This window comes from Mandrillus leucophaeus, unplaced genomic scaffold, assembly GCF_000951045.1.
Source record: "Mandrillus leucophaeus isolate KB7577 unplaced genomic scaffold, Mleu.le_1.0 Scaffold123, whole genome shotgun sequence".
Lineage (NCBI taxonomy): Eukaryota > Metazoa > Chordata > Mammalia > Primates > Cercopithecidae > Mandrillus > Mandrillus leucophaeus.
Window position 1 is genome coordinate 5333157 of NW_012100654.1, and position 9925 is coordinate 5343081.

Consider the following 9925-nt stretch of genomic DNA (forward strand, 5'->3'; position numbering starts at 1 on the left):
AAAAAAAAAAAAAAAATGAAGGATAAGAATAGACTGAGAACGTATAATGTAAGAGCTAAATAAGTATTCTTGACATGAAGACATTCTATAATGTAATACAATATCTTGGCAAAAACTTAGGTGTTTGGCTGAGGTGGAAAGAAAGAAAAGTGGAAGGGAGGAGAAAAAAGTCGTATTATTAAGAGATAATAAATGTATTCTAAAAATCTCACTTGATAGAGGTAGGAAAATAATGGAGGAACTCAGCTTTCATATAAGAAAATAAAATCATATGTCTCATTACGAACACCAGGAAAAGAAAATAATCAATAATGGAATGGAAAAGTATACTACTACTCCCAAAGTAACAAGAGTAATTTTAAAAAGTAATGAAAAAAAAAAAAAAAAAAAGACAAAGGGAAAAAAAGAAATGGTTGGTAAAACTAATAAAGAATATAAAAGAAGAAACAACAAATATTTAAAAATTAATAAACTATAAGATAAATAAAAATCAAGTATATAAATTTTGAACTAAATGTGAATAGACTGAATAGACAGTATTCTCCCAATAAAAACAGAAAGTGCCAAACTGGGTTTAAAAATAAAACAGCATATTATATTAAAGAAAACAGCATATTATATTAACAAAATATATACTTCATACAAAATGTCAGCTAAACAAAAGGAAGAGACACTAAGATTCTATGAATACACAAAAGACAGAAAGTAAAGGTAGCTATGTAAATGTCAGCTAAATAAAAGGAAGAGACACTAAGATTCTTTGAACACACAAAAGAAAGAAAGGTGGATATATACATATATATATCTCAGAGAAGTAAGCACTTAAGCTTCAAAACACTAAAATAGGAAAACAATGTTATTTTGTAATAATCAAAGATACATTTCATTAAAAAATATAAAAGGGTGTTAAAATAGGACTCTGGTCCTAAAATCAAATGAGATTTCAAGAACATAGTGGACTATTTTCCTATATCAGCTAAGTAAACCCATTGGAGAAAACCAGACCAGGTTCATTTGGAAAGGGACTTTGCCCAAGAGGGTCATCTGGAGTACCCCTCATACATATAGGAGACTCATAAGTATAGGTTTTGAGGGTTAAATTATACATAACCACTAGAAATGCATTGCCTGAATAACAGATAGTTAAAAGTTTCCAGTGGGCTATTTCATAAAAGCCCACAGAAGTACCTCGTAAGATAAAGAGTCAACGCTAAAAATATGCCAATCTCAGCACCAATGACAAATCTTAACAGTCAAAGTAAGTAAAACTTTTTCTTTCAAAATTCAACACTTTGAAATTTTATAGCAATCATGGAGAATTGTTTGTAAGGAAGAGAGATTTGTAAATGCCCACTATTTAACCAGACTATTAGTGTTCGTTTTTATTAGTTTCTTCTATTTGGTAATACCATAGAAACCTAAGACAAATGGAATTAGAAAACCTACCCTACCAAAGAACCAAAGGTATTCTTAAAATTGTAATATAATAAAAGCTCTATTTTATGGTCTGACTCTAAGCTTCCTAGGCAGTTATACCAGGATGATGAAAGCAAGTTCATATAGAAAATAGAAGAATCTAAATGCTTCAAACTAATAACCATTACATTTCCACAAAATACCAACAGAATTAAGAAGACTGAAGAAAAGCAAATCTCCTACCTGCTTAAAGATGTTCTTTAAGTGGAGGGGGAAAACCCTCACAAAGTCTATTTGAGAATGTAATTTCCATTGTTATTCATGATTGTTCAAGGACTACATACCCAGGAGAAACAATATTTGCTTTTCACAGATGGTGATCTAAATAACTCTTTCATTCTCACTGTTTAAATGAGTTATAATTAATTTATATTATATAATAGACCCTTTATCAATCTGGTTCCTAAATATCTAAATATTACCCACCTTGTCCTCATATGACCCCTTTTAACCTAGCCTACACATACGCCTACATACGTAACTACATATATGCCACTAGGCATTATATGTAGTTCTTCAAATGTTTAACAAACTTGCTTTTGTTGTCGTATCTTAGTCCTTGTCTTTTTCTTTTCTCTGACTAAAATGTCCTTCCCTCTCTCCTTTACCTGGTTAACTTTAACTCATCTTCAAAATTCAGTGTATCCTGATGTGTTCTCCCTGTACCCTGGCTGAGATACCTCTCTTTCCTGTTTCTATAATATTCTATGTATATCTTTTTATAGTTCTTAGATTTCTACATTTTAATCAGTTATTTTCTGTCTCTCCCATTAAATGATAAAATGTTTCAGGATACTGACTATGTCTAGTCTATTTCTGTATTCCCAGTGGCAGCTACCTTAGAATATGACTTATCACACAGAATGTCCATGCATATACACACACACAAATACTGAGGCATATTCTTTTTTGGATATATCTCTGGGGGCTTGTGGAAAGGGGTGGTGGTGGTGGTAGTGACTTTTTCCCAAATGATTTCTTTACAATTTCTGAAATTTACACTTTTCAGGCTTGAAAACATAGGCCTCCTATAACTGTGCTTCCTTTAAGACATATTTCAATGGAGACCATAACCAAACACCTGGAAGATGGTAACTCTTGGTTAAAGCAAGATATGAGTGAATGACAAGGGTTTATTATTAAACATAACAATCCCCATTTGTTTGTAGTAGAAGCAATGCAAGGGATGAGGATGGGAGGATGGCAACTTGAGAAAACAATATTCTACTTGGCAAAAAAAAAAAAAAAATCCAACTAAAGTGATTCTGCAAACCAATCATTACTGATCAATAATACTACATAGCCTGAGACAATAGATAGTGGTTCCTGTTTTTTGTTGTTGTTGTTGTTTGTTTGTTTGTTTGTTTTGTTTTGTTTTTGAGACGGAGTCTCGCTCTGTAGCCCAGGCTGGAGTGCAGTGGCCGGATCTCAGCTCACTGCAAGCTCCGCCTCCCGGGTTCACGCCATCCTCCGGCCTCAGCCTCCCGAGTAGCTGGGACTACAGGCGCCCGCCACCTCGCCCGGCTAGTTTTTTGTATTTCTTAGTAGAGACGGGGTTTCACCGTGTTAGCCAGGATGGTCTCGATCTCCTGACCTCGTGATCCGCCCGTCTCGGCCTCCCAAAGTGCTGGGATTACAGGCTTGAGCCACCGCACCCGGTCTTGTTTGTTTTTTGAGACAGAGTTTTGCTCTTGTTGCCCAGGCTGGAGTGCAATGGTGCGATGGTTCCTGCTGTTAATGTGAGGCTTTAAACTCTTAAAATACGGTGGTTGGTTCGGGTTTTTCTTTAATAAACATCATAAAGCAAAGAAGCCTTAGGTTACTGGAGATTAAATTTCCAAATTGTTTTAGAAATACTAGAACCTGAACAATTTTTCATAACAGAGTAATAGAAAGATTAACTTATCTACAACATCTCATACTAAATATTTTTTATTTCCTTCAGTTCCAGAAAGAACAAATGGAAATATTCAACAAAAAGCCCCTACACATTTAATTAGCCTTAGGAAAATCTCCAGAGATAGTAACTGATACAGTCTGACATAACAGTGGGCGCTCAATAAATGGTTAACTGATAAAAATAAGAAAAAGACAGCAGATGAGAGGATACAGAGTTTACTTGCTATACATATAACCATGGTAAACCATTTCATTAATGCATAAAGGAGAATGTGGATGGACTAGCACAAAACCACTCCTATTACAAAAATTAAACAAAACAAAGAAAAAAATCTCAAAAAAACTCTAGCATTTTCTTTATATATTGAAATATAAAGTTACAGTCTTGATTTTTTCTGAGAATAAAGTCAGTATAAAAGAAAAGCAAAAAGCAAAAGAAACTTAAGCTGAATACTCAAAAATTTCTAACTCAAGGACTGAGAAAACTAGAGCATACAACAAAGAACTTGTATTTTTATGCAAATAGTATTTGGTACCGTTACTTGGATACATCTGGAAATTTTTTTAATGGACAAAACTTTTGGTTAGGGCCTCCTTGACAGTCTCTTTCTTTTTAAAACCACTCCTCAAACTCCAGCTGAAGTCTTTCAAAAATACAATCGAATCACTAGAATTCTAATCATTGGACTTTCAGCCAGAGTTTGAGGAATGGTTTTAAAAAGAAAGAGATTTTCTAATCTAACAAATCTAATCATGTTACCTCTGTGTATTAAAACTTGGAATGGTTTTCTAATACCTATGGGTTAAAGTTCAAATTCTACATTACAACATAAAATATCCTTCACAATTTCATCTTGACCTACTTTTCTAGTCTCTGTTGCTATCAATCATTTTTCTTTTTCTTTTCTTTTCTTTATTTATTTATTTTTGAGATGGAGTCTCACTTTGTCGCCCAGGCTGGAGTGCAGTGGCGTGATCTCCGCTCACTGCAACCTCTGCCTCCCAGGTTCCAGCGATTCTCCTGCCTCAGCCTTCCAAATAGCTGGGACTACAGGCGCCCACCACCACGACTGGCTAATTTTTGTATTTTTAGTAGACACGAGGCATCACCATGTTGGCCAGCCTGGCCTCAACTCCTGACCTCATGATCCACCCGCCTCAGCCTCCCAAAGTGCTGGGATTACAGGCGTGAGTCACCGCACCCGGACTTTTTTTTTTCTTTTTTCTTTTTTTGTGAGAAGGAGGCGCGCTCTGTAGCCCAGATTCAAGTGCAGTGGCACGATCTTGGCTTACTGCAACCTCTTCCTCCCGGGTTTAAGCAAGTCTTCTGCCTCAGCCTCCGAGTAGCTAGGACTACAGGCGTGAGCCACCACGCCCTGCTAAGTTTTGTATTTTTGGTAGAGACGGGCTTCACCGTGTTGGCCAGGCTGATCTGATCTTGACCTCAGGTGATCCACCCACCTCGGCCTCCCAAAGTGCTGGGATTACAGGCGTGAGCCACCGCTCCTGGCCCATTTTTCTTTTTTCTTCTCTTTTCTTTGTTTCTTTTTTCTTTTCTTTTCTTTTCGTGTGTGTGTGTGTGTGTGTGTGTGTGTGTGTGTGTGTGTGTGTGTGTGACGGATTCTCGCCAATTGGCAGGCTGGAGTGCAGTGTTGTGATCTCGGCTCACTGCAACCTCTGCCTCCCGGATTCAAGCAATTCTGCCTTAGGCTCCCGAGTAGCTGAGACTACAGGTGCGTGCCACCACACCCGGCTAATTTTTGTATTTTTAGTACAGACAGGGTTTCACCATGTTGGCCAGGATGGTCTCGATCTGTTGACCTCGTGATCTTCCCACCTCAGCCTCCCAAAGTGCTGGGATTACAAGCGTGAGCCACCACGCCCGGCCGTCATTTTTCATTATACTATGATTTACTATGTAAAGTCACTTATTCCACAAACTCTTTGTTCTTTCAGCATCAGAGCCTTTCATATACTGTTCTGTTTGCTTATTTTACTCCTTATCTACCCAATAAAATCTTACTTGTCCTTTAAAGGCTCAGCTGAAATATTGCTTGCTTTATGAAGCTTTTTAAGATTCCACCAGGTAGAGTATTTGCTTCTACTTATGTGGTTACATAGAATTTTGTATATGCTCTGAGTTATAACACTAGATGTTTCTGTGTCTGTCTGCTATAAAAGATTAGGACTAGAAGGCAAGGGATATGCTACTATCCTAAGGTCAGTGTTTAAAATCTGGCTTATAGTAGGCATTTAATAAATATTTGTTTAGACTCCAGTTTTTTTCCAAATCATTTGCTATGATAGTTCTTGGAACTATTAAATGGACTAAAGTATTTTAAGATTTTTCTGCCTAAAGTAGTTTACAATATGGTTTTTGCTTTTCTCTGCTTATTACTTTAACCAATTATCACTACACAAATTCTGCAATAGTTTTCATTTAAATTTACTGAGCATCCCACAAAAGTGATCACTTTAAATATATAGAAATACTCACTTCTATATTCGGCAGAGTTATGGTCACCTGTTCACCTTCACCGACCTCAAGGTATCCTTCACAAGAAGTGTCAATAGAAGCAGGTTTGAAGTCATCTAAAAATAGATACAAATACCAATTCTTATAAAATGTAATGATATTTGGATACAAAAATTATGAGCATGTTTCAGAATGATAAATCATTTTTAAGAGCTTTGTAATTAAAATGGTTTAAAGTCTTCATATTGCAAATGAACAAACAAAATACAAAAAAGTATTTTATTTTGTATTTTATTTGTTTATTTCTGTATGCATAATTCTGAGGAAAAGAAATAGCTAAACTCTAAAACAGAATTACTCACACTCATGCTTCCATAGAATCCTGTTTAGACCAAGATGAACCTGACTAACGTGTTCTACTGCTAAAAGGTAAATAATGTCAGTGTTTTCACAACTTGCTAAAAAACTGATATAGGTAGAATGTTTTCAATTTTCAGTCCTTTGTTCCCATAAATTTTTCTTTTTTATGTTATTTTTAATGGCTGTTGACTTAGTTCATGAATATTGGCCCATAAATTTTTTTTAAAGCACCTTTGATGCCTACTGCTACTTGTCTGTCATTCTAGCAGAACAAAATGAATGAATACATAGCAAATACAGTACATATTAATGGATAAACTTAAGAAAAAGTAACGTTTCTAGTTTAACAGTTTTTTCATGAATATGTACACCACTAAATGATGTCTTATTTAACCAAATCTGTCACTTTATAAGATCTTAAAGTAAAATTTAATTTTGAGTTAAATCATAGTTCAAATGATGCCATTAAAATCTATCATGTAGGAGGAAATTCAGGGCACTAAGATATTTCACATGTTAAACAAGCTTAAAAACCTCTAAGCAATGAAAGCCATTTAAAACTAACTCATACCAATATACATCAAAAACTAATAATTCTGATACATAGTTCCCTGTGGTATATTATATTAACTCCTTATTAAAATATAGTATAATGCAAAAGGGAACAAAAATTAACCTTTGACTTTTACAAAGTGACACATGTAACCACCAACCAAATCAAGAAATAGAACATTACAAGCTCCACAGAGGCCCCTCCCAGTTATTACCCATCATTCCTAAAGATTCATCTTATATTAACAAAAAGGCCCCAAAGGCAAAAAGTCTAAATCCAAAGTAATGGATATTTATAAGTGGAATGTAGGGATTATAATTAGCAAACCTTGGGAAAGGAGAATTTTCCAATAATCATCAAATTATTGCTCTGTCAATAAACAAGGCTGGCCCTGCTTCACAATGACAATTAAAATAGCTGACATTTATGGAACACTTACTACATGCCAGGCACCATGCTTAACACTTCATATTTACTTCTCATAACAACTCTGAAAGAAATGAAATTCATCCTCTATTCCCTAAATAAACATAAATGCAAATGAATATAAACAATTTACAGAAAGTATTTTTATAATATAGTTTATTTTTCATGGCGCTTTAATTCAAAACTGAATAGATGCAATAACTGTCTCTTAAATTCTTGATGCTTATTCCTAGATTTTAAGATACAGATATAAAAATAGCATAAGCAATATGAACTGTGAAAGTGTTTTGATTTACAATGTATCCCTAGAATGTATAACTGAAGAATCAAAGGATAAAGATCAGACTGAAAATAAATTGAGGAGTTTGTTAGTAGTGGCAAGGTGAGAAAAGTGAAAGGTATAATTAAAGTGTTAAGCTTTAGATGCTTGAAAGAGGGTTTGGACTCAGGGAAATAAGTGTTAAATAATGTCAGTTGTTGAAAGGACAGTGCTGTTGAGGAGAAAAAAATTAGAACTGAACTTGAGAAAGTATCATAAGGATAAAGTAGAAGAGAAGCCAGAAAATCTGAGAGAATGAACACAGATATGAACCAAAACAACAATAGTAACAGCTATTACATGCTGATCAATTTTAAAAGTTTTTCCTGATGATGTTTACTTTGAAACTTCACACCAATCCTGAAGAGTAGTGAATACCCCTATCTTACAGATAAGGGAAGTGAGGGTGGAAAAAATTAAGTTCCTTGCCCAAGATGATGCAACTGTTTTCTAAAGCTAGAAAAAAGAACTACAAAACCCAGTTAGAATAAAAAGATGAAAGGCTGGCCAAGATATATAAATGTCAGCAAAGAGAGAAAAAAAGTTTAGTTTGGGCTAGCAAATACCATTTGTGAATCTGAAATAATAACCAAAGTCATTTTATATGGATATATACAGTAGAAATGAAGTAACTGCCTCTTAAAAGCTTTCACTATTTATAAATAAGTTATCATCATGGCCTATGTGGGTGCCCATACTAGTGGACTTTGTTGATCCCCAACTTTATTTATTATTGTTTTTTTGAGACAGAGGCTCATTCTGTCCTGCATGCTGGAGTGCAGTGGCTAGATCTCGGCTCACTGCACCTCTGTCTCCCAGGTTCAAGCGGTCCTCCTGCCTCAATTTCCTGAATAGCTGGGATTACAGGCACGCACCACCACCCCCGGATATTTTTGTTTGTTTGTTTTTTTCTGAGACGGAGTCTCTCTGTCTCCTAGACTGGAGTGCAGTGGTGTGATCTCAGCTCACTGCAACCTCCGCCTCCCAGGTTCAAGCGATTCTTCAGCCTCAGCCTCCTGAGTAGCTGGGATTACGGTCGCGCGCCACCACAGCCGGCTAATTTTTGTATTTTTAGTAGAGACGATTTCACCATGTTGGTCTGGCTGGTCTCGAACTCCTGACCTCGTGATCCGCCCGCCTCGACCTCTCAAAGTGCTGGGATTACAGGCATGAGTCACCGTGACCGGCCTAATTTTTTATATTTTTAGTAAACATGGGGTTTCACCATGTTGGTCAGGCTGGTCTTGAATTCCTGGCCACAAATGTTCCACCCTTTTCAGCCTCCCAAAGTGCTGGGACTACAGGCATGAGCCACTGCGCCTGGCTGGTCCTCAACTTTCTTTCTTTTCTCTTCTCTTCTCTTCTCTCTCTCTTTCTTTCCTTCTTTTTTTTTTTTTTTTTTTTTTTTTGAGACAGGGTCTCCCTCTGTCCCCTAGGCCGGGTGCAGTGGCCCAATTTCCGCTCACTGCAATGTACGCCTCCTGGGTTCAAGTGATTCTCCTGCCTCAGCTTCCTGAGTAGCTGAGATTACAAGCCCGCGCCACCACAGCCCGACTAATTTTTATATTTTTAGTAGAGATGGGGTTTCACCAAATTGGTCAGGCTGGAATTGAACTCCCGACCTCAGGTGATCCGCCTGCCTTGGCCTCCCAAACTGCTGGGATTACAGGCGGGAGCCACCGTGCCCGGCGGTCCTCAACTTTCTAATTTTAACTGTTCTTCAAAGTTCTGCTCATCAATCTAAATATTACTCTAAATATTCCTCTATGTACTTCATCATTTACATCTAATTATTACATCTTCTTTAATATTTTTCAAAGCCATCCCCTTCCATTCTTGCTGTGGACAAGCTAGTTTTCAATCAGCTAAACTACTGGAATACCTTATGGTCTGCCCTTCTGCTTTTCTCTATCCTTTTGCTCTCTTAGAATTTGAATCCTATTTCAAAGTCTCCCCTTCTCTGAAGTCATTTCAGGGTACAGTTCTTTCCGTACTATCCAGAATCTTAATTTCTTCTCCATTCCCGTAGCATTTACTAAACCATTAATTAAAACCTAACATAAACTACCTACCTGATATTATTTACCGCCCCCCCCCCTTTTTTTTTTTTTTTTTTTTTTTTTTTTTTGAGACAGAGTCTCACTCTGTCTCCCAGGCTGGTGTGCAGCGGCACGATCTCGGCTCACTGCAACCTCTGCTCCCAGCTTCACGCCATTCTCCTGCCTCAGCCTCCTGAGTAGCTGGGACCACAGCCATTCTCCTGCCTCAGCCTCCGAGTAGCTGGGACCACAGGCACCCGCTACCACTCCCAGCTAATATTTTTATATTTTTAGTAGAGACGGGGTTTCACCGTGTTAGCCAGGATGGTCTTGATCTCCTGACCTCGTGATCCGCCCACCTCGGCCTCCCAAAGTGC

At 37.0% G+C, this 9925-nt stretch overlaps 1 protein-coding gene across 3 annotated transcripts in view; it reads right to left on the minus strand.

Moving 5' to 3' along the window:
• The window catches only part of EAF2 (ELL associated factor 2), a 60334-nt gene that overhangs the window by 44945 nt on the left and 5464 nt on the right, over window positions 1–9925 (minus strand). For all 3 annotated transcript variants that reach the window (XM_011971592.1, XM_011971593.1, XM_011971591.1), the window contains exon 2: window positions 5873–5967. In XM_011971592.1, the coding sequence (XP_011826982.1) occupies window positions 5873–5967 (95 nt within the window). The remainder of the gene's footprint in view (window positions 1–5872; window positions 5968–9925) is intronic.